At 49.9% G+C, this 25,958-nt stretch overlaps 2 protein-coding genes across 2 annotated transcripts; both read left to right on the forward strand.

Moving 5' to 3' along the window:
- Nucleotides 1-273: 273 nt before the first annotated feature.
- Nucleotides 274-2,388, forward strand: LOC121791044. Its single transcript, XM_042189099.1, has 3 exons — nucleotides 274-1,145; nucleotides 1,245-1,530; nucleotides 1,765-2,388. The coding sequence occupies exons 1-3, from the start codon at nucleotides 274-276 to the stop codon at nucleotides 2,386-2,388; spliced, it is 1,782 nt and encodes a 593-aa protein (XP_042045033.1).
- Nucleotides 2,389-15,135: 12,747 nt separating this feature from the next.
- On the forward strand, nucleotides 15,136-17,250 carry LOC121791045. The gene is made up of 3 exons (XM_042189100.1): nucleotides 15,136-16,007; nucleotides 16,107-16,392; nucleotides 16,627-17,250. Exons 1-3 carry the CDS (start codon nucleotides 15,136-15,138, stop codon nucleotides 17,248-17,250), a joined length of 1,782 nt encoding a protein of 593 aa, XP_042045034.1.
- Nucleotides 17,251-25,958: the final 8,708 nt, after the last annotated feature.

A 25,958-nucleotide genomic window follows, 5' to 3' on the forward strand; every position in this document is an offset into this window, starting at 1 on the left:
GGTGGAATGGGATCTATAGTCTTTCTTTTTTGTTGAATTGTATTTTACCTTTTGAAAGGGAGTATGATGAGGTCCGGGCTTGTGGAACCGGACCGCATACTACTCCTAATTTTCGTGTAGGCACACCACTTTCGGGTGTGGCCACGTTTTGTATTCAACCACTTTTGAAATATAGGGATGAGGGACCCACGACCCTCCACCGTGAAGGTGTTTGATTTTTTTTTTTTAAAAAAAAAAAAAAAAAAGTGTTATAATATCATGTTTCTTGCAATAATGGAGCCATTCACTAATCCCGACCCGGATCGGTATTCCAAGGTGCTGGGACTAAATTTCAAAGGTGCAAATACATCTGGTAAGATATGGGTATTCGCCGAGGAGGGTGCCAACTTCATCGTTGAGGAGGATTCGGACCAAGTCCTACACGGAAGGCTTACTTCGTACCGCATGGCGAATCATATCTCCATTTCGGCCATCTACGCTAAATGTAGTAGGTTGGAGCGACACCCTCTGTGGGATAAAATGAGGGAGATATCATTCAGGACGGAAGGAACCCCGTGGCTGATTGGAGGGGATTTTAATACGATCCTTGCACACGAAGACAGGGTTGGAAGTGAAACCAACCGGCAAGCAGAGATGATTGATTTTGCCGAAGCAATTGAAGATTGCCGGCTTCTGGACCCGGGATTCGATGGTGCGGAATTCACTTGGGCTAAAAATGGCTTGTTTGAGAGGTTGGACAGGCTGCTTGTTAATGAGGCATGGTCTAATGCGTTTGAGGCAACAAGGGTAACTAATCTCCCAAGGGTTTCCTCGGATCATGGCCCGATTCTTGCAAGGTGTAAGATGCCGAGGCCCCCCTCCGGGGGCAGCGCCTTTCGCTTCCAGAACATGTGGGTCCGGCATGGAGGCTTCCTGCAGCTTGTGCAAAATATTTGGGCTCAACCAACAGAGGCGAGTGGGCTATTGAACCTCCAAACTAAGCTTGCTAGGAGCAAAAAGGCCCTCAAGGCGTGGAACAAGGAGGTTTTTGGCAACATTCACGCCAATCTCAAAGGAATGGAGGAAGGAATCGCGCAGGCTCAAGCCGACTTTGAGGCTGATCCAACGCCACACAATAGATCCGAGATCAACAAAAGCATTGCCGAGTACATCCTCCTTCTCCGGATGGAGGAGGACTTCTGGAGGCAAAAGGCGGCTCTACGGTGGCTAGCAGATGGAGATAAGAATACCAGATTCTACCAAAGCTGGGTGAAGCAGAAGAGAGTTAGACTCCGAATTCACTCTATCAATGTGAATGGCCGGGAGATTGCAGATGAAACTGAGATACGGCACTCGGTGGTCGAATTCTTTCGGAGCCTTCTCGCCCCGGACACCCTGGACCTTGGGGACCCGGACCTTGATCTTATCCAACAACTCCCCCCCTCAACGGATCTTGAGGAGCTACACTACCCACCGAACTCCGAGGAGGTGAAGAAAGCGGTTTTTGACATCTCCGGGGACAGTGCTCCAGGCCCGGATGGCTTCTCGGCTGTCTTCTACCAAACATGTTGGTGAATTCTTGGAACGGATGTGGTGGAAGCCATAAAACAGGTCTTTCTTGGGGCCTACCTCCCTCGGAGCGTCACGGCCACAAACATTGTCCTTATCCCGAAGAAGGCCTCGCCCGAGACATGGGCCGATTTTCGCCCCATAAGCCTATGCAACGTCCTCAACAAGATTATTACAAAAGTTCTAACCGCACGCCTTGCGCCTTTTTTGCCACAGGTTATCTCCCCGAACCAGAGTGGATTCGTGAAGGGGCGGCTCCTACATGACAACGCCCTCCTCGCCCAAGAGATGTTCCACGAATTAGCAAGGTGCTCCCCTGCACCGAATGTGGCCATTAAGATCGACATGGCCAAGGCGTATGATAGAGTGCAATGGAGCTTCTTGATCAAGGTGCTTCGGCGCATGGGCTTCTCGGATGGGTGGATCGCCCTGATTGAAAGGTGCATTGGCTCCTGTTGGTTCTCGGTCCTTATTAACGGTGTCCCAGCTGAATTCTTCAAATCTACTCGGGGGCTCAGACAAGGAGACCCCATATCCCCGGCGCTGTTTATGATTGCCGCAGAGTATCTCTCCAGGGCCCTCGATAAGCTCATCCTTGGAAAAAAAGAGATGACCTTCAAAGCGGCCAGGAGGTGCATGGAAATCAGCCACTTAGCATATGCCGATGACATTATAATCTTCACTCAAGCAGCTGCAACCCCATTGCGTTTGGGAATGAGTATACCGAGACTGCCCGCATCAAGGGGGCTGAGACTCCTAGTGATGCCGGTTAAGTGGCACCCCCCCAAGAGGCCGTGGGTTAAAGTCAACACGGATGGGGTACACGGAAGCATTGGATAAAGCGGGAGGGGGAGGTGTGGTACGTGACTGGACCGGGAAGTTGCTCGTGGCCTTTACAACCCCCCTCGACGCACACTCAGCATTGGAGGCTGAACTGATAGCCGCTCACCACGGACTCGAGCTTGCGAGGGATTGTGCGCTGCCGATATGGATCGAGACAGACGCCGAGCAAGTCACCAAATTCATCAATGGTAAGATGTGGGGGCCGGCACATGTCCGCCGGGTCATGGCGCGGCTCACCCTCTTCAAGCGCCAGCACGCCATCCTTGTATTCCTCCAACTGTAACATGTAACATCTTTCGTCTTGCAATATAGGGATGAGGGACCCACCCTCCACCGTGAAGGTGTTTGATAACAAAAAAAAAGTACGTTTCGTTCATTGAACTTGAAGGTTCCTTTCGTTTCTTCGAAATTTTTGATGTTGTATTGAGTTCTCATTTGCGATTATTAAACTGTGTAGATGTGATTGTGTGCAGATTGTTTTCCATGATACCACGACAGATATAAGAACCATCTTTCTTAATAACGCAATTGTTATTAAAAGAAATCAAATATCCATCAAAAACTAATTTAGAAACTAAAATTAAATTTCTTCTAAAAGAAGGTATCAACAAAACATTCTTCAAAATAAAAAATCTATCACTACTAAAATAAAAATAAATGTATCTCACTGCTATGGCCGCCACTTTTGTAGCGTCACCCAGCTGGACCTCGATCTCACGATCACATAGCCGTCTTGTCACCTGCATTAAGTCAGGATCAAAACAAATATGATCAGTGGCACCAGTGTCAATAACCCAAGTGCAAGTAGACTTCGAAGCCAAACATGACTCGACTACTAAAGCTTGGTGCATACCTGTAGCCTTGCCCTTTTTAGGACAATCTGGCTTCCAATGCCCCTTCTCTCCGCACTTGAAACACTTCCCCGTGGGCTTCTTGTTTGCCCTCTTCTTCTTCTTTCCCTTAGCATCTTGGCCGGTCCTGAGTTCGGTGCCTGCCTTTTTCCCGCGCTAGGCTTGATGCCAGAGGAACGAGGCGCTGAAGTCATCATGGCCGCCTTAGCCTGGACCATAAGGTCCTCTGCCGACTGAAGTTCAGTCAACGGCTGTCACGATCGCCCTCACTAAGGATAGTAAAGACGGGGAAATCGTGACTAGGGAAGGGACTAAGGAGCAGGGAAGAAGAAGGGGAAAGCAATGAAAGACAACATCTTAAACAAAGCTTCAAAAGAAAAGTTTTAATCAATTAAACAATTAAGCAGCTGGTTAATATCTCAAGGTAATTAATGTCAAAAAGTAGTGTAAAGCAAAACCAAAGACTTTTACAAGAACGATTCGAAACACAGTAGCGGAAAAATAAGTATCAAAGGAGAGTCATAGGATGACGCCCATGTATGAAGACACGACGCATCCGGGAATTCCTAAAGCTCACTCAACATCCATCGCAACATCACGCTCAACCTGCACATAGGGAAAACATATGCAGGGCTGAGTACTTGTTGTACTCAATGGGCTCATGCCGAAAATATTTTATAACAGTTATGTCATCCAAACCAGTGAACTCGAGTTTTACATGTAGTTAAGAAATATCATCGAGAACACAAAAACATTTTCATAGTCTGGCCAAGGCAAAACAATCTCCCCACTATCTCAACAACCAATCATTCACATCCTCTTACCATAGTGCGACGAAAGTGTGGCCACACTATTCGCCCACGAGACCGGCCGAGTAGCAAGGACGGCTCACGATCCCCTCTGTGTACACGGCCTGATAGGGTTTGTGGCCCTACTCAGACCCGAATTCGTTTATCATAGCCCTATAGCCTAATGGAGCGAACTCACAAACTAGACATCAAGCACAATCTCAACATAGCCCTATAGCCTAACGGAGCAAGCTCAAACGAACTAGGCATCAGGCAACAATCTCAACATCAAAACAATCACGGCATGACATAATACTTTAAACCACCCTTATAGCTCCACAATCATACTTAGGAAAAATAAAAGAGTTTAGTTAAAGAAAGCCCACCTCGCTTGGTTAGACAACACAATACGCAACTCAAAAGCAACCCTCGTTCCTTATGCTCACGTATGCACAACAACCCTTGTCAACACCACAACACAATCAGCCTTCCATCACTACAATTTAACATGCATGCCCTATCGTTCCTTTCATCGTTCTCTTAAATTACCCATCCCAAACATTCATCAACATAAGGAAAACATGCCATAATATTTCTCAACGTGTCACACATAATCACGTCATAGGATACATTCCTTAATCATACATGCATCATATAATTCACCCAAACTTGGCAACAAGTGATATTTGAACATGACAACAAATCTGGCATAATTGCGCGGTTGGTTTGTAAAAATCACCAAAAATCCATACGACCTCATATGAAACTAAGATTTGTTCACAACATAGAAGACACATTCAAGTTCGTCCAGTTAAAATTCCACACCAAAAGCACGTCATTTGGTCAGTCAAAACAATAATGTAAATCTCTGGTCGGAACACTAAAACTCTGGTAGCACTGTGCAGTTCCATTGAAAAATTTACCAAAAATTCATCCGATATCCAATGAGACTAAAATTTTCACACAACACAGAAAGAAGACACTTCTGGGCGAGAATACAAGTTTCTAGCAGAATTGCGCAGTCGGCTTCAAAACTTTATTAAAAATTCATCTTTTGTCAAGAGGGGCTGAAATTTACACACAACACAGAAAACACCTTGAAGTTTACTCAATTAAAAATTCACACCAAAATAAGATCGTTTGGTCAGTCAAATACCACTGTCCGGACACCACAGTTTTCTGGTTTCACAATTTCGAAGAGGTACGTGCTCTTCCCACTCCCCGAAGACAAGCAACTAAGGAAGAGAATCGACTTTGGGGAGGAAGATTGCGCCCCGGTTGTGAGCCCTAAATGCAAAAACTCGATCCTTCCGGCGCTTGTAAGTCCCAACATGGCGAACGCATTGCAAGAGGGGGAGAATGTGCAAGGAGGAGTTGAAGAGGAGATAGAAATGGAAAGGCCACATGTGGTCCGCGACACAACTTCCGACCTGGTGCTTTTCTCCGGCCAAGATTCCGGCCAAGTCGCCGGAGAGGAGACGGCCGACCACGACATGGAGCCTTCTCAACCAAGCCATGACAAATCCATTGTACTTGGTGCTGCAAAAGTACAAGGAGCCTTGGGGGAGGAGATGGTCAACTTGCCCGATAAGGGTATGGGAACAAAAATGCTTTTGGAAAGTAGGTTGGCCCCTTGCCAAAATGGAGAGTCACATGATGCACTAGCCGTTAGTGAGTACTTGCAGCCTAACCCTACCAACCTTCTCCATGTTGCCTCCTTGGATGCGGCGGACATGCTAGACACCTTGGCGGCGCAGCCACTTCTCAACGCCGGCACGGCGGAGTCCGGCCGGCCGGCGGCCGAGCCAAACCATGCACCTCTTTTTGGTATGAACTCCCACTTTCTATCATCCTCAACCGCTTTCAAGGCCTACCAAATGGAGTTCCCACCCTTGGAGAAAGGTCGGACTCTAAAGCTACGTGATTCCTTTGAGCGTGGCCGACCGAAAGGTGCCGAGATGGTGCCGAGCCCGTGCTCGAGTCAACACGATCCCCCTTACACGCATTTCAAGCCAGGTGCGGGAGAAGGCCGCACGGCCTCGGCCAGCGTGCCTGAGGCCCCAAAAATTGGGGCGAGCCCGTCATCATCTCCTAATTCCGGGGTAATGGCTGATCCCCTTAAGGTAACTCCATCAGCCACAATGAATGGGCCACAATTTAGTAGAGAAGAGGGATCCGGGGTCGGATCGAACGGCAACTTGCCGGCCAATGGGGCCGAGACGGGCTCGGTAACCACAAATGCATGGCGATCAATGGCGGACCTGATCAAGGGAGCCCCCGATCCGAATGGACCGCAAGTGTTCGTTGCCGACAAGATCCAAACCTTTGGATTAGCATCAGTCTCAAATGGGATACCATCAATCTACTTCTCGGGGCTGGAAATCCGGAAGCTTGCCAAAAACGTAGGGCATGCCATTGTAGGTAAATTCTCACACTCTATCCCGACAGCCGGACAAATTCAAAAGGCTCTCAATAACATGAAATTTCAATGTGGCTTTACTTGGAAATACATTAATGCCAAGCACATTCTTATTCAATGCAAGGACTTGGTGGATTACGCAAGGCTCCTCGGTGGCCCGAAGGGGACGCCGATGTGGCTCATCGATCGGCACCCAATGAGGGTGTTCAAATGGTCCCCAGATTTTGACGCCTATTGTGAGTCCCCGATTGCAGCAATATGGTGTAACCTAATTGGCCTTCCGATCCACCTATTCGATCAATCAGCCCTCTTCGCGATTGGCAAGCTCCTAGGGACGCCAATACAAGTTGACCGAGCCACTGCGAACAAGACAAGGCTCTCCTTTGCGCGCATTTGCGTCGAGATTGATATCACGAAACCACCCCCCGAAGAAAACATACTTGATATTTGTGGAAGAGAGACGGTCCAACAAGTGCGGTGGGATAAAATTCCAGCCTATTGTCGGGAGTGTAAGCACGTCGGTCACTCGAGCAATGTTTGCTATGCTGTGGGAAAGACTGAGAGGCCACCGAAAAGAAACTACAACAATGCAGCCCCCCAAAAAGCAAATCAAGATGGAAACGGTCCCACGGAAAAGCAAGCCAATTTGGAGGCCAAGCAAAATAATAACAATGAGTGGAGACGGCAAAGGAGAAACAAAGGAAAGGGATCATCCCCGAAAGCTAGGCAGAGTGGGGAGGAGTCGGTTTGGGAGGGTCCGGACATTGTGGGCAACCTTCAAGAAGATGATGGGCTTGGGAAAGGTCAACTTAACACAAGGCCGGTCCAAGGTGAGGAAGCCGCCACTAAATACTCAATGGGGCCGAGTCGAACAAAATCGAACGATGAGGAAGCAACGGGTGTGCCGTGGGAACTTGGAGTCACAAGCCGTCGGATGGCTTCGAGCTCCCGAGGTGGGCCAAGAGGGGGCTCGAGAGGGAGAGGGCGACATTCCACATCAAACCATGGAAGGAGTGGAGATGAGTGGACGGGCAATATCATGAGCACAAACAAGTACTACTCGCTCATGGCTAACGGGGAATTTGACGTCGAAGCATGTGGCGAGATGGATAAGGTGGAAATGGAATTCCAAACCTTTGGTGCACAATCTAAGGATGCCTCGCAACAAGTTGATGCCGACAATCACACGATGGATGACGACCATCAGATTGTCATATTCCAAGGAGGGCCTTCAAACCTTCCGGGTACGACCCTATCTTGTTAATCATGTCTTACAACTTCATGTTTTGGAACGCTAGGGGAATCGCTAATGCGCCGACCCAAAACGTCCTCAAAAAAAGATCTAGAGAGAGACGCTCCCCCTTCTCTCTAGCAATTCCCCCACCTTGATCCTTTTCGCCGTCCACCCACTCACACCCACGACCCGCCGCGACTCCCTCACGCCGACCACCACACCTCACCATCCCACAACCTGCCGAGACCTTTTCCACGCCGGTCGTGTCACCATCCCTCCTCAACTCCACCGTCTCCCCACCTTGGTTCGGCGCTGCGGTCACACCCTCGGCTGGCCATGCCGGACCCCCCCCACGAACCCAACCCCGGCCCCACCAGACCCCGAGGTGGCTAGGTCTATCCCGGACCAATTTATGATTTTTCACTCATGCGATGACCCAACACCAAAGGTCTCGGCCAAAGATATGAAAATGCAAAGCAAGAAGAATAGGATGATGCGGAAGAGCACGCCGGCACCTCTCACAAAAGGTCATGGCCGGAAAAGGTTCGTACCTTCTCCACTCCCGGAGGACAAACAACTTAGGAAGAAGCTCGACTTTGGAGAAGAGGAGACCTCCGAGCCCGAGTCATCCGTCCCGAGCCCCGACCTTGATAGCCTTAAATCCAAGGTAAATCTTTTTCCGGCTTGCTCCATTGATAGCAAGGAAGCACTTGGCCTAGGAGCCCTTCCCAAAGCCCCCACATCCGAGGATGGGGTCCAAATGGAAGTGGTGGTTCACGGAGATGCACCGGCGGCGGAGGTGGCGCCATCCTTCGACCATGGACCCGTCATGAGCGAGATGACCGTTGGAGGGGATGATGTCGGACCCCTAAACGTATCCCAAGAGGATTTGACCGTAGCATGTGTGCCAAAAAGTACATTGGGGTGTGAGATAGTCAACTTGCCCGAATTGGGCATGGGAACAAATCACCTTTCGGAAAGTGCTTTTGCCCCTTACCAAAACCGGAAGTCACATGTGGAGCCTTGCTCACCCCTACCAATGCAGCAAATGAATACAAAAAAGAGTGATATCCTCCAAATCATTCACCTGGCCGCGGCGGAGATGCTTGATGCGGCGGCGGCGCAGCCCCTCCTCGCCGAACCCTCACCGGCCACGGACTACACGGCGAAGGTCACCCTTCTCCCAGATCGGAGAGACAAAGATATTGAACCATGCGCGCCTCTCATTGAGCATGGCCCTTCCCTTGAAGATTTCCCACCTCTCGAAAAGGGAAGGACCCGGAAAATCCGAGCATCATTCGAAGCCGGCTCGGCGTTAGTGAGTACGGGATGGCCGAGGACCAATGCAAGCCGCAACCCCCCTCGAGACACGTCCGCGCCTTCGGCCTCGGACACGCAAGAGTTGGACCCGACGCCGACCGAGATGGACATAGAAATGCCGCGGCCTCCTTACGCACCCAGGGGCGAGAGGGACTCGTGTGATGTACCGCGAACCGACCCAAACGGTGTGGCTAAATTAAAAGATAAGCCGACAAACAACCCTTTAGGAGGCAATACCGAGCCGGGCGTGAGGAACCCCACCAAGCCAAAATCCATGGCCGACATGGTGCGGGGGCCACCGGCGGTTGAAGGCCCGCAAGTCTTTGTCCCGGAGAACATCCAAAATATCGGCTTTGCTTCCACGTCAAACGGAGTGCCATCCATTTACTTCTACGGGTCAGAAATCCAAAGGTTGGCCTCGTCCCTCGGCCATGCTATTGTAGGTAAGTTCTCGCACTCAATCCCGGCTTCCTATCAAATCCAAAAGGCTCTAGACAACATTAAGTTTTGCCGTGGCTATACTTGGAAATATATTAACGCCAAACATATTCTTGTTCAATTTGAGGACATGACGGATTATGCTCGGCTCCTAAGTGGACCCAAAGGGACACCGGTGTGGTTCATTGATCGGCATCCGATGAGAGTTTTCAAATGGTCTCTGGAATTTGACGCCTATTGTGAATCTCCAATTGCGGCTATATGGTGCAACCTAATTGAACTCCCGATCCACCTATTTGATCAATCGGCCCTCTATGCCATTGGGAAACTCCTTGGTAACCCGATCCAAGTAGATAGAGCGACGGCCAACAAATCAAGACTCTCCTTTGCGCGGCTATGCATTGAGATCGACATTACAAAGCCGCCACCCGACGAGATCATCCTTGACATTTGTGGGCGTCCTTTGGTGCAGCAAGTAAAGTGGGATAAGATCCCGTCCTACTGTGGAGAATGCAAACATGTCGGTCACAAGAGTGAAGTTTGTTACGCTTCCGGGAAGGCGGATCGACCTCCAAAACGAAATTACAACTTAGCAACACCAAAACAACCACAACACGGAGGAATAGGAGCTAAGAAGAACAATACTGATCCGAGGCACACCGATAATAACATGGAATGGAAACAACAAGGGAAACACAAGGGAAAGGAAGGCAACATCCGGATGAACCCGAGAGCCAATATGTACTCGGGGGCGGAGTGGTCGGGGCCGGACTTTTTGGGTGATATGCAAGGTGCCGGGAGTAAGGACATGATCATCATCCATGATGAGCATACCACCACTTCACCTAAAGGGGTGCTCGCTAAATTCCCCTCCTTTGGAAATGGGCGCGGGGGGTACGCCAAGAGGAGCGGATATGGCGCGGCGAGAAGTGAACCCGACTTCGGGGGCCCTTGTGCAACCGAAAGGCTTCTTTAAACCCTTCGACCTAGAGAAAACCGAGGCACAAGGGCCATCAAGTCACTTGAGTACTAACCGATATTTCACCCTCATGGCTCAAGAGAACTTCGTGGAGAATGATATGGAAGACGAGGAAAATTGGGATGATACCATCTCCCATAATGAAATCGATGAGGGAGCCAATCCCGCCTTTTTGGAGGCCGCGGCATCTCATGGGGAGAAGGACCTTCAAATCATTGAATTCCAAGGAGGGGGGTCAATCCCGCCGGGTACGAACTCCTCTTGTTAATCATGTCGTTAAACTTTCTATTTTGGAACGTTAGGGGAATCGCGAATGCGTCAACCTAAAACGTCCTAAAAAGACTAATTAAATCTCATATATTTGTTTTCTTGCAATAATGGAGCCGCTTACCTCCCCTAATCCGGACAAATTCTCGAAAGTGTTGGGGCTGTCCTACAAGGGGACGAACACCAATGGGAAAATTTGGATTTTTGTGGAGGAAGGGATGGATTTTGTTGTGATGGATGACACGGACCAGCTGCTACATGGGAGGCTCACTTGTCCTAGGATTTCAACCCCTATTATGATCTCGGCCGTGTATGCTAAATGCACGAGAGGAGAGCGGCATGCCCTTTGGGAAAAGATGAGAGATATTGCCCAAGTTTCGGAGGGAATATCGTGGTTCATTGGAGGGGACTTCAACACAATCCTCTCCACTCGAGATAGGACGGGAAGCGACACAAATCGTCAGGCCGAAATGGTGGATTTCGCCGAGGCCATTGAGGATTGCAGACTAATGGACCCAGGCTATGATGGGGCTGAATTCACCTGGGCAAAGAACGGCCTCATGGAAAGGCTGGATAGGGTGTTGATTAGTGAGATGACGCCCCAATTGTTTGATGCAATAAGAGTCACTAACCTACCCCGTATTGCTTCGGACCACGGGCCTCTCCTCGTCAGATGCAGGCTACCTAATGCCCACGGGGGTGGTAGAGCCTTCCGGTTCCAAAACATGTGGGTCCGGCATGAGGGTTTTGGTGAGTTGGTGCAGGAAGATTGGATGGCTCCCACGGAGGCTGTGGGCCTCCTCAATTTGAAGATCAAGCTTGCTAGGATCAAACAAACGCTTAAAAGATGGAACAAGGAGGTTTTTGGGAATATACACGCCAGCCTCAAAACTTGTGAAGAGAACATTGCGCTGGCTCAATCGGAGTTTGAAGGTGACCCCTCGGCCCGGAATAGAACAGGGGTCAACAAACAAATTGCTGAGTACATCCTTCTCCTTAAGATGGAGGAAGATTTTTGGCGTCAGAAGGCGGCCCTCCGTTGGTTGGAAGAAGGGGATAAAAACACTAGATTTTACCAAAGTTGGGTGAAGCAGAAGAGGATTCGGCTACGTATCCACAAGATTAATGCTAATGGGCGTGAACTTACGGATGACACGGCCATCAAAGAATCGGCAGTTGAGTTCTTTCAAAACCTCCTAGCCCCAAGCTACCCGGAGCTTGTGGATCCGGACCTCAGCCTCTTACATTCACTCCCTCCCTCGGAGCAGTTGGCGGGCCTCCCCAAACCCCCGGATGCGGATGAGGTGAAACGAGCTGTCTTCGATATCTCGGCCAATAGCGCGCCCGGCCCGGATGGCTTCTCGGCATTGTTCTTCCAAGCTTGTTGGGGCATTGTGGGGCCAGACGTGGTGGAAGCGGTTAGGCAATTTTTTGGTGGGGCTTTCCTCCCCCGCAGCTTCACGGCCACGAGTATCGTACTCATCCCCAAGAAGCCTTTACCCGAGACTTGGGGAGACTATAGGCCCATTAGCTTGTGTAACGTGATCAACAAGGTGATTACTAAAGTTCTCACGAGGCGCCTTGCCCCATTCCTTCCAAGTGTTGTTGCACCGAATCAAAGCGGGTTTGTCAAAGGGAGGCTCCTCAATGACAATGTACTCCTTGCACAGGAGATGTTCCATGAGCTCCATAGAAGTACACCAGCCCCTAATATTGCTATCAAGATTGACATGGCTAAGGCCTATGATAGGGTTCAATGGCCGTTCCTCCTAAAAGTCCTCAAGCAAATGGGCTTCCCCGAACCTTGGGTGGCGCTCATAGAAAGGTGCATCGGGACATGCTGGTTCTCGATCCTTATCAACGGGGCCCCGACGGGCTTTTTCAAATCCACTCGTGGCCTTAGACAAGGGGACCCCATTTCCCCCGCCCTCTTCGTCCTTGCTGCGGACTATCTCTCGAGATCACTCGATAAACTTATCCTCGGAAACAAAGAGATGACATACAAAGCAACCCGAGGCAGCATGGAGATCAGCCACCTCGCCTATGCGGACGACATCATCATCTTTACGCAAGCGGCCGTAAACCCCCTCCGGAGGCTACGTGCATGTCTTGAGCATTATGCCGAGGTGTCCGGACAACAAATCAACCTCGGCAAGAGCAATTTCTACATCTCCGAGGCGCATGAAGGCTGGTCAAACATAATCCAAAGTGAAGGAGGTTTCTCACGAGGTACGTTCCCCTTCCTTTACCTTGGAGTCCCTATTTACCGGGGGGTGAAGCGCACGGATATGTTCATGTTTCTTCGAGAGAAAATCTCGGCTAGGATATCTGGATGGGCTCACCGGCACCTTTCCTTTGGGGGGAGACTAACCTTGATAAAAAGCACACTTGAGGCGATTCCCTTACATATTTTTCAAGCGATCGAGCCAACCGGCGGAGCCCTCAAGCAATTAGATCAACAAGTGGCTCGCTTCTTTTGGGGGTCGAGTAATGAGAAGAAAAGGACGCACTGGATAGGATGGGATCAGGTTTGCCTACCCACGGCCGAAGGGGGCTTGGGCATTCGGAAGATCAAGGAGGTCTTACGTGCCTTTAATATTAAATTATGGTGGAGATTCCGGGAACAAAACTCCCTTTGGGCTACGTACATGATGACTAAATATTGCCTTAAGGCGTCCCCACTCACAGCTAGAGCCTCGGGGAGGTGTAGCCCTACCTGGAAGAGGCTTTTGAAGGCTCGGGCACAGGCGCAACCGTACATTCGTTGGGTGGTGCGAGAAGGTAAGATATCATTTTGGGATGACCTATGGCTAGGAGAGGTTCCTTTGAGGGAACTTTGTCTTGATGATAGGGGAGGCCCTCTTGTCCATGTTGCTGATTGCATTATCAATGGATCTTGGAATGAAGCCAAGTTGCGGATTCTACAAGCGCAAGCCGGCCTTACACAACACATCGTCCGGAAGATCCTTGACACGCCAATCATCCCGGAGGGGCCGGATGTGCCGAGATGGAGGCTTTCACACAATGGGGAGTTCTCACTAGCATCAACTTGGGAGATCATCCGAACTCAAAGACCTATCATCCAAGGCCTTGATGACTTATGGAAAGCAGGCCTCACGTCTTCTATTGCTATCTTCATTTGGAGACTCCTTTCCAACCGAATACCGGTGGATACGAAGCTACAGTGGAGAAGAATGGAAATGGCATCTAAGTGCCAATGCTGCCCTCATAGACCGGGCATCGAATCACTGCAGCATCTCTTCATCCAAGGGGCTGGCGCCCGAGGTGTGTGGAGGGAGTTTGACTCCTGGTTCGAGGGATCTTCACCACCTCTCCGGATCAATGACACCATCCCAGAGAGGCTCGAAGTTTGGGCACGGAGAGTCCAACAACCCGGTAAGAAACACCTCAGCCGGGCGATGCCGTACCTTATTCTTTGGTTCATTTGGGCTGAGCGAAACAGGAGTCGTCATCAATCGGTGCAATTTAAGCCTTTCAATGTGGTATGGCAAGTGCAAATGTTCCTTAGAAATAGCATGGCCAATGGATCCTACAAACCGAAGCATTGGAAAGGAGTCCGCCTCAAGATCAACGTCCCGAGTCAGGCCGAGCCACGAAGGACCAGGCCCCTCGCGATGGTGGTCAAATGGAACCCGCCGGATGAACCGTGGGTCAAACTCAACACTGACGGAGCATACATGGAGGCAACGGATAAAGCCGGGGGGGGGAGGACTTGTTCGTGACCACGAGGGCAACATGCTTGCAGCCTTTACCTCCCCACTCGAGGCTCACTCAGCCCTCGAAGCGGAGCTTCTGGCCATCCAATTCGGGTTGACGCTCGCCGCAGAATTCAGAAGGCCTATATGGGTTGAGTCGGATGCACAACAAGCGGTTAAGCTCCTAAATGGCACACACTGGGGACCGGCCCATATTAGTCGGGTGATGGCGCGACTAGCAATCCTCAAGCGCCAACAAGACACCCGTATCACCTTCATCCACCGGGAAGGGAATAGAGCAGGAGATCTCCTCGCCAAAATGGGATTAGAAAGAAATGACTACTGGCGTATGAATGCCCTCACGGCACCAAGGCACCTCACAGCGATGATTAGGACGGATGCAATGGGTATCCCGAACATTCGGGTCCATAATGAAGAGGAAGAATAGGCTCGAGTTTTGGTGGAATGGGATCTATAGTCTTTCTTTTTTGTTGAATTGTATTTTACCTTTTGAAAGGGAGTATGATGAGGTCCGGGCTTGTGGAACCGGACCGCATACTACTCCTAATTTTCGTGTAGGCACACCACTTTCGGGTGTGGCCACGTTTTGTATTCAACCACTTTTGAAATATAGGGATGAGGGACCCACGACCCTCCACCGTGAAGGTGTTTGATTTTTTTTTTTTAAAAAAAAAAAAAAAAAAGTGTTATAATGTCATGTTTCTTGCAATAATGGAGCCACTCACTAATCCCGACCCGGATCGGTATTCCAAGGTGCTGGGACTAAATTTCAAAGGTGCAAATACATCTGGTAAGATATGGGTATTCGCCGAGGAGGGTGCCAACTTCATCGTTGAGGAGGATTCGGACCAAGTCCTACACGGAAGGCTTACTTCGTACCGCATGGCGAATCATATCTCCATTTCGGCCATCTACGCTAAATGTAGTAGGTTGGAGCGACACCCTCTGTGGGATAAAATGAGGGAGATATCATTCAGGACGGAAGGAACCCCGTGGCTGATTGGAGGGGATTTTAATACGATCCTTGCACACGAAGACAGGGTTGGAAGTGAAACCAACCGGCAAGCAGAGATGATTGATTTTGCCGAAGCAATTGAAGATTGCCGGCTTCTGGACCCGGGATTCGATGGTGCGGAATTCACTTGGGCTAAAAATGGCTTGTTTGAGAGGTTGGACAGGCTGCTTGTTAATGAGGCATGGTCTAATGCGTTTGAGGCAACAAGGGTAACTAATCTCCCAAGGGTTTCCTCGGATCATGGCCCGATTCTTGCAAGGTGTAAGATGCCGAGGCCCCCCTCCGGGGGCAGCGCCTTTCGCTTCCAGAACATGTGGGTCCGGCATGGAGGCTTCCTGCAGCTTGTGCAAAATATTTGGGCTCAACCAACAGAGGCGAGTGGGCTATTGAACCTCCAAACTAAGCTTGCTAGGAGCAAAAAGGCCCTCAAGGCGTGGAACAAGGAGGTTTTTGGCAACATTCACGCCAATCTCAAAGGAATGGAGGAAGGAATCGCGCAGGCTCAAGCCGACTTTGAGGCTGATCCAACGCCACACAATAGATCCGAGATCAACAAAAGCATTGCCGAGTACATCCTCCTTCTCCGGATGGAGGAGGACTTCTGGAGGCAAAAGGCGGCTCTACGGTGGCTAGCAGATGGAGATAAGAATACCAGATTCTACCAAAGCTGGGTGAAGCAGAAGAGAGTTAGACTCCGAATTCACTCTATCAATGTGAATGGCCGGGAGATTGCAGATGAAACTGAGATACGGCACTCGGTGGTCGAATTCTTTCGGAGCCTTCTCGCCCCGGACACCCTGGACCTTGGGGACCCGGACCTTGATCTTATCCAACAACTCCCCCCCTCAACGGATCTTGAGGAGCTACACTACCCACCGAACTCCGAGGAGGTGAAGAAAGCGGTTTTTGACATCTCCGGGGACAGTGCTCCAGGCCCGGATGGCTTCTCGGCTGTCTTCTACCAAACATGTTGGTGAATTCTTGGAACGGATGTGGTGGAAGCCATAAAACAGGTCTTTCTTGGGGCCTACCTCCCTCGGAGCGTCACGGCCACAAACATTGTCCTTATCCCGAAGAAGGCCTCGCCCGAGACATGGGCCGATTTTCGCCCCATAAGCCTATGCAACGTCCTCAACAAGATTATTACAAAAGTTCTAACCGCACGCCTTGCGCCTTTTTTGCCACAGGTTATCTCCCCGAACCAGAGTGGATTCGTGAAGGGGCGGCTCCTACATGACAACGCCCTCCTCGCCCAAGAGATGTTCCACGAATTAGCAAGGTGCTCCCCTGCACCGAATGTGGCCATTAAGATCGACATGGCCAAGGCGTATGATAGAGTGCAATGGAGCTTCTTGATCAAGGTGCTTCGGCGCATGGGCTTCTCGGATGGGTGGATCGCCCTGATTGAAAGGTGCATTGGCTCCTGTTGGTTCTCGGTCCTTATTAACGGTGTCCCAGCTGAATTCTTCAAATCTACTCGGGGGCTCAGACAAGGAGACCCCATATCCCCGGCGCTGTTTATGATTGCCGCAGAGTATCTCTCCAGGGCCCTCGATAAGCTCATCCTTGGAAAAAAAGAGATGACCTTCAAAGCGGCCAGGAGGTGCATGGAAATCAGCCACTTAGCATATGCCGATGACATTATAATCTTCACTCAAGCAGCTGCAACCCCATTGCGTTTGGGAATGAGTATACCGAGACTGCCCGCATCAAGGGGGCTGAGACTCCTAGTGATGCCGGTTAAGTGGCACCCCCCCAAGAGGCCGTGGGTTAAAGTCAACACGGATGGGGTACACGGAAGCATTGGATAAAGCGGGAGGGGGAGGTGTGGTACGTGACTGGACCGGGAAGTTGCTCGTGGCCTTTACAACCCCCCTCGACGCACACTCAGCATTGGAGGCTGAACTGATAGCCGCTCACCACGGACTCGAGCTTGCGAGGGATTGTGCGCTGCCGATATGGATCGAGACAGACGCCGAGCAAGTCACCAAATTCATCAATGGTAAGATGTGGGGGCCGGCACATGTCCGCCGGGTCATGGCGCGGCTCACCCTCTTCAAGCGCCAGCACGCCATCCTTGTATTCCTCCAACTGTAACATGTAACATCTTTCGTCTTGCAATATAGGGATGAGGGACCCACCCTCCACCGTGAAGGTGTTTGATAACAAAAAAAAAGTACGTTTCGTTCATTGAACTTGAAGGTTCCTTTCGTTTCTTCGAAATTTTTGATGTTGTATTGAGTTCTCATTTGCGATTATTAAACTGTGTAGATGTGATTGTGTGCAGATTGTTTTCCATGATACCACGACAGATATAAGAACCATCTTTCTTAATAACGCAATTGTTATTAAAAGAAATCAAATATCCATCAAAAACTAATTTAGAAACTAAAATTAAATTTCTTCTAAAAGAAGGTATCAACAAAACATTCTTCAAAATAAAAAATCTATCACTACTAAAATAAAAATAAATGTATCTCACTGCTATGGCCGCCACTTTTGTAGCGTCACCCAGCTGGACCTCGATCTCACGATCACATAGCCGTCTTGTCACCTGCATTAAGTCAGGATCAAAACAAATATGATCAGTGGCACCAGTGTCAATAACCCAAGTGCAAGTAGACTTCGAAGCCAAACATGACTCGACTACTAAAGCTTGGTGCATACCTGTAGCCTTGCCCTTTTTAGGACAATCTGGCTTCCAATGCCCCTTCTCTCCGCACTTGAAACACTTCCCCGTGGGCTTCTTGTTTGCCCTCTTCTTCTTCTTTCCCTTAGCATCTTGGCCGGTCCTGAGTTCGGTGCCTGCCTTTTTCCCGCGCTAGGCTTGATGCCAGAGGAACGAGGCGCTGAAGTCATCATGGCCGCCTTAGCCTGGACCATAAGGTCCTCTGCCGACTGAAGTTCAGTCAACGGCTGTCACGATCGCCCTCACTAAGGATAGTAAAGACGGGGAAATCGTGACTAGGGAAGGGACTAAGGAGCAGGGAAGAAGAAGGGGAAAGCAATGAAAGACAACATCTTAAACAAAGCTTCAAAAGAAAAGTTTTAATCAATTAAACAATTAAGCAGCTGGTTAATATCTCAAGGTAATTAATGTCAAAAAGTAGTGTAAAGCAAAACCAAAGACTTTTACAAGAACGATTCGAAACACAGTAGCGGAAAAATAAGTATCAAAGGAGAGTCATAGGATGACGCCCATGTATGAAGACACGACGCATCCGGGAATTCCTAAAGCTCACTCAACATCCATCGCAACATCACGCTCAACCTGCACATAGGGAAAACATATGCAGGGCTGAGTACTTGTTGTACTCAATGGGCTCATGCCGAAAATATTTTATAACAGTTATGTCATCCAAACCAGTGAACTCGAGTTTTACATGTAGTTAAGAAATATCATCGAGAACACAAAAACATTTTCATAGTCTGGCCAAGGCAAAACAATCTCCCCACTATCTCAACAACCAATCATTCACATCCTCTTACCATAGTGCGACGAAAGTGTGGCCACACTATTCGCCCACGAGACCGGCCGAGTAGCAAGGACGGCTCACGATCCCCTCTGTGTACACGGCCTGATAGGGTTTGTGGCCCTACTCAGACCCGAATTCGTTTATCATAGCCCTATAGCCTAATGGAGCGAACTCACAAACTAGACATCAAGCACAATCTCAACATAGCCCTATAGCCTAACGGAGCAAGCTCAAACGAACTAGGCATCAGGCAACAATCTCAACATCAAAACAATCACGGCATGACATAATACTTTAAACCACCCTTATAGCTCCACAATCATACTTAGGAAAAATAAAAGAGTTTAGTTAAAGAAAGCCCACCTCGCTTGGTTAGACAACACAATACGCAACTCAAAAGCAACCCTCGTTCCTTATGCTCACGTATGCACAACAACCCTTGTCAACACCACAACACAATCAGCCTTCCATCACTACAATTTAACATGCATGCCCTATCGTTCCTTTCATCGTTCTCTTAAATTACCCATCCCAAACATTCATCAACATAAGGAAAACATGCCATAATATTTCTCAACGTGTCACACATAATCACGTCATAGGATACATTCCTTAATCATACATGCATCATATAATTCACCCAAACTTGGCAACAAGTGATATTTGAACATGACAACAAATCTGGCATAATTGCGCGGTTGGTTTGTAAAAATCACCAAAAATCCATACGACCTCATATGAAACTAAGATTTGTTCACAACATAGAAGACACATTCAAGTTCGTCCAGTTAAAATTCCACACCAAAAGCACGTCATTTGGTCAGTCAAAACAATAATGTAAATCTCTGGTCGGAACACTAAAACTCTGGTAGCACTGTGCAGTTCCATTGAAAAATTTACCAAAAATTCATCCGATATCCAATGAGACTAAAATTTTCACACAACACAGAAAGAAGACACTTCTGGGCGAGAATACAAGTTTCTAGCAGAATTGCGCAGTCGGCTTCAAAACTTTATTAAAAATTCATCTTTTGTCAAGAGGGGCTGAAACTTACACACAACACAGAAAACACCTTGAAGTTTACTCAATTAAAAATTCACACCAAAATAAGATCGTTTGGTCAGTCAAATACCACTGTCCGGACACCACAGTTTTCTGGTTTCACAATTTCGAAGAGGTACGTGCTCTTCCCACTCCCCGAAGACAAGCAACTAAGGAAGAGAATCGACTTTGGGGAGGAAGATTGCGCCCCGGTTGTGAGCCCTAAATGCAAAAACTCGATCCTTCCGGCGCTTGTAAGTCCCAACATGGCGAACGCATTGCAAGAGGGGGAGAATGTGCAAGGAGGAGTTGAAGAGGAGATAGAAATGGAAAGGCCACATGTGGTCCGCGACACAACTTCCGACCTGGTGCTTTTCTCCGGCCAAGATTCCGGCCAAGTCGCCGGAGAGGAGACGGCCGACCACGACATGGAGCCTTCTCAACCAAGCCATGACAAATCCATTGTACTTGGTGCTGCAAAAGTACAAGGAGCCTTGGGGGAGGAGATGGTCAACTTGCCCGATAAGGGTATGGGAACAAAAATGCTTTTGGAAAGTAGGTTGGCCCCTTGCCAAAATGGAGAGTCACATGATGCACTAGCCGTTAGTGAGTACTTGCAGCCTAACCCTACCAACCTTCTCCATGTTGCCTCCTTGGATGCGGCGGACATGCTAGACACCTTGGCGGCGCAGCCACTTCTCAACGCCGGCACGGCGGAGTCCGGCCGGCCGGCGGCCGAGCCAAACCATGCACCTCTTTTTGGTATGAACTCCCACTTTCTATCATCCTCAACCGCTTTCAAGGCCTACCAAATGGAGTTCCCACCCTTGGAGAAAGGTCGGACTCTAAAGCTACGTGATTCCTTTGAGCGTGGCCGACCGAAAGGTGCCGAGATGGTGCCGAGCCCGTGCTCGAGTCAACACGATCCCCCTTACACGCATTTCAAGCCAGGTGCGGGAGAAGGCCCCACGGCCTCGGCCAGCGTGCCTGAGGCCCCAAAAATTGGGGCGAGCCCGTCATCATCTCCTAATTCCGGGGTAATGGCTGATCCCCTTAAGGTAACTCCATCAGCCACAATGAATGGGCCACAATTTAGTAGAGAAGAGGGATCCGGGGTCGGATCGAACGGCAACTTGCCGGCCAATGGGGCCGAGACGGGCTCGGTAACCACAAATGCATGGCGATCAATGGCGGACCTGATCAAGGGAGCCCCCGATCCGAATGGACCGCAAGTGTTCGTTGCCGACAAGATCCAAACCTTTGGATTAGCATCAGTCTCAAATGGGATACCATCAATCTACTTCTCGGGGCTGGAAATCCGGAAGCTTGCCAAAAACGTAGGGCATGCCATTGTAGGTAAATTCTCACACTCTATCCCGACAGCCGGACAAATTCAAAAGGCTCTCAATAACATGAAATTTCAATGTGGCTTTACTTGGAAATACATTAATGCCAAGCACATTCTTATTCAATGCAAGGACTTGGTGGATTACGCAAGGCTCCTCGGTGGCCCGAAGGGGACGCCGATGTGGCTCATCGATCGGCACCCAATGAGGGTGTTCAAATGGTCCCCAGATTTTGACGCCTATTGTGAGTCCCCGATTGCAGCAATATGGTGTAACCTAATTGGCCTTCCGATCCACCTATTCGATCAATCAGCCCTCTTCGCGATTGGCAAGCTCCTAGGGACGCCAATACAAGTTGACCGAGCCACTGCGAACAAGACAAGGCTCTCCTTTGCGCGCATTTGCGTCGAGATTGATATCACGAAACCACCCCCCGAAGAAAATATACTTGATATTTGTGGAAGAGAGACGGTCCAACAAGTGCGGTGGGATAAAATTCCAGCCTATTGTCGGGAGTGTAAGCACGTCGGTCACTCGAGCAATGTTTGCTATGCTGTGGGAAAGACTGAGAGGCCACCGAAAAGAAACTACAACAATGCAGCCCCCCAAAAAGCAAATCAAGATGGAAACGGTCCCACGGAAAAGCAAGCCAATTTGGAGGCCAAGCAAAATAATAACAATGAGTGGAGACGGCAAAGGAGAAACAAAGGAAAGGGATCATCCCCGAAAGCTAGGCAGAGTGGGGAGGAGTCGGTTTGGGAGGGTCCGGACATTGTGGGCAACCTTCAAGAAGATGATGGGCTTGGGAAAGGTCAACTTAACACAAGGCCGGTCCAAGGTGAGGAAGCCGCCACTAAATACTCAATGGGGCCGAGTCGAACAAAATCGAACGATGAGGAAGCAACGGGTGTGCCGTGGGAACTTGGAGTCACAAGCCGTCGGATGGCTTCGAGCTCCCGAGGTGGGCCAAGAGGGGGCTCGAGAGGGAGAGGGCGACATTCCACATCAAACCATGGAAGGAGTGGAGATGAGTGGACGGGCAATATCATGAGCACAAACAAGTACTACTCGCTCATGGCTAACGGGGAATTTGACGTCGAAGCATGTGGCGAGATGGATAAGGTGGAAATGGAATTCCAAACCTTTGGTGCACAATCTAAGGATGCCTCGCAACAAGTTGATGCCGACAATCACACGATGGATGACGACCATCAGATTGTCATATTCCAAGGAGGGCCTTCAAACCTTCCGGGTACGACCCTATCTTGTTAATCATGTCTTACAACTTCATGTTTTGGAACGCTAGGGGAATCGCTAATGCGCCGACCCAAAACGTCCTCAAAAAAAGATCTAGAGAGAGACGCTCCCCCTTCTCTCTAGCAATTCCCCCACCTTGATCCTTTTCGCCGTCCACCCACTCACACCCACGACCCGCCGCGACTCCCTCACGCCGACCACCACACCTCACCATCCCACAACCTGCCGAGACCTTTTCCACGCCGGTCGTGTCACCATCCCTCCTCAACTCCACCGTCTCCCCACCTTGGTTCGGCGCTGCGGTCACACCCTCGGCTGGCCATGCCGGACCCCCCCACGAACCCAACCCCGGCCCCACCAGACCCCGAGGAGGCTAGGTCTATCCCGGACCAATTTATGATTTTTCACTCATGCGATGACCCAACACCAAAGGTCTCGGCCAAAGATATGAAAATGCAAAGCAAGAAGAATAGGATGATGGCTAGGAAGAGCACGCCGGCACCTCTCACAAAAGGTCATGGCCGGAAAAGGTTCGTACCTTCTCCACTCCCGGAGGACAAACAACTTAGGAAGAAGCTCGACTTTGGAGAAGAGGAGACCTCCGAGCCCGAGTCATCCATCCCGAGCCCCGACCTTGATAGCCTTAAATCCAAGGTAAATCTTTTTCCGGCTTGCTCCATTGATAGCAAGGAAGCACTTGGCCTAGGAGCCCTTCCCAAAGCCCCCACATCCGAGGATGGGGTCCAAATGGAAGTGGTGGTTCACGGAGATGCACCGGCGGCGGAGGTGGCGCCATCCTTCGACCATGGACCCGTCATGAGCGAGAAGACCGTTGGAGGGGATGATGTCGGACCCCTAAACGTATCCCAAGAGGATTTGACCGTAGCATGTGTGCCAAAAAGTACATTGGGGTGTGAGATAGTCAACTTGCCCGAATTGGGCATGGGAACAAATCACCTTTCGGAAAGTGCTTTTGCCCCTTACCAAAACCGGAAGTCACATGTGGAGCCTTGCTCACCCCTACCAATGCAGCAAATGAATACAAAAAAGAGTGATATCCTCCAAATCATTCACCTGGCCGCGGCGGAGATGCTTGATGCGGCGGCGGCGCAGCCCTTCCTCGCCGAACCCTCACCGGCCACGGACTACACGGCGAAGGTCACCCTTCTCCCAGATCGGAGAGACAAAGATATTGAACCATGCGCGCCTCTCATTGAGCATGGCCCTTCCCTTGAAGATTTCCCACCTCTCGAAAAGGGAAGGACCCGGAAAATCCAAGCATCATTCGAAGCCGGCTCGGCGTTAGTGAGTACGGGATGGCCGAGGACCAATGCAAGCCGCAACCCCCCTCGAGACACGTCCGCGCCTTCGGCCTCGGACACGCAAGAGTTGGACCCGACGCCGACCGAGATGGACATAGAAATGCCGCGGCCTCCTTACGCACCCAGGGGCGAGAGGGACTCGTGTGATGAACCGCGAACCGACCCAAACGGTGTGGCTAAATTAAAAGATAAGCCGACAAACAACCCTTTAGGAGGCAATACCGAGCCGGGCGTGAGGAACCCCACCAAGCCAAAATCCATGGCCGACATGGTGCGGGGGCCACCGGCGGTTGAAGGCCCGCAAGTCTTTGTCCCGGAGAACATCCAAAATATCGGCTTTGCTTCCACGTCAAACGGAGTGCCATCCATTTACTTCTCCGGGTCAGAAATCCAAAGGTTGGCCTCGTCCCTCGGCCATGCTATTGTAGGTAAGTTCTCGCACTCAATCCCGGCTTCCTATCAAATCCAAAAGGCTCTAGACAACATTAAGTTTTGCCGTGGCTATACTTGGAAATATATTAACGCCAAACATATTCTTGTTCAATTTGAGGACATGACGGATTATGCTCGGCTCCTAAGTGGACCCAAAGGGACACCGGTGTGGTTCATTGATCGGCATCCGATGAGAGTTTTCAAATGGTCTCCGGAATTTGACGCCTATTGTGAATCTCCAATTGCGGCTATATGGTGCAACCTAATTGGACTCCCGATCCACCTATTTGATCAATCGGCCCTCTATGCCATTGGGAAACTCCTTGGTAACCCGATCCAAGTAGATAGAGCGACGGCCAACAAATCAAGACTCTCCTTTGCGCGGCTATGCATTGAGATCGACATTACAAAGCCGCCACCCGACGAGATCATCCTTGACATTTGTGGGCGTCCTTTGGTGCAGCAAGTAAAGTGGGATAAGATCCCGTCCTACTGTGGAGAATGCAAACATGTCGGTCACAAGAGAGAAGTTTGTTACGCTTCCGGGAAGGCGGATCGACCTCCAAAACGAAATTACAACTTAGCAACACCAAAACAACCACAACACGGAGGAATAGGAGCTAAGAAGAACAATACTGATCCGAGGCACACCGATAATAACATGGAATGGAAACAACAAGGGAAACACAAGGGAAAGGAAGGCAACATCCGGATGAACCCGAGAGCCAATATGTACTCGGGGGCGGAGTGGTCGGGGCCGGACTTTTTGGGTGATATGCAAGGTGCCGGGAGTAAGGACATGATCATCATCCATGATGAGCATACCACCACTTCACCTAAAGGGGTGCTCGCTAAATTCCCCTCCTTTGGAAATGGGCGCGGGGGTACGCCAAGAGGAGCGGATATGGCGCGGCGAGAAGTGAACCCGACTTCGGGGGCCCTTGTGCAACCGAAAGGCTTCTTTAAACCCTTCGACCTAGAGAAAACCGAGGCACAAGGGCCATCAAGTCACTTGAGTACTAACCGATATTTCACCCTCATGGCTCAAGAGAACTTCGTGGAGAATGATATGGAAGACGAGGAAAATTGGGATGATACCATCTCCCATAATGAAATCGATGAGGGAGCCAATCCCGCCTTTTTGGAGGCCGCGGCATCTCATGGGGAGAAGGACCTTCAAATCATTGAATTCCAAGGAGGGGGGTCAATCCCGCCGGGTACGAACTCCTCTTGTTAATCATGTCGTTAAACTTTCTATTTTGGAACGTTAGGGGAATCGCGAATGCGTCAACCTAAAACGTCCTAAAAAGACTAATTAAATCTCATATATTTGTTTTCTTGCAATAATGGAGCCGCTTACCTCCCCTAATCCGGACAAATTCTCGAAAGTGTTGGGGCTGTCCTACAAGGGGACGAACACCAATGGGAAAATTTGGATTTTTGTGGAGGAAGGGATGGATTTTGTTGTGATGGATGACACGGACCAGCTGCTACATGGGAGGCTCACTTGTCCTAGGATTTCAACCCCTATTATGATCTCGGCCGTGTATGCTAAATGCACGAGAGGAGAGCGGCATGCCCTTTGGGAAAAGATGAGAGATATTGCCCAAGTTTCGGAGGGAATATCGTGGTTCATTGGAGGGA

Source organism: Salvia splendens, unplaced genomic scaffold, assembly GCF_004379255.2.
Source record: "Salvia splendens isolate huo1 unplaced genomic scaffold, SspV2 ctg707, whole genome shotgun sequence".
In the NCBI taxonomy this organism is placed as follows: domain Eukaryota; kingdom Viridiplantae; phylum Streptophyta; class Magnoliopsida; order Lamiales; family Lamiaceae; genus Salvia; species Salvia splendens.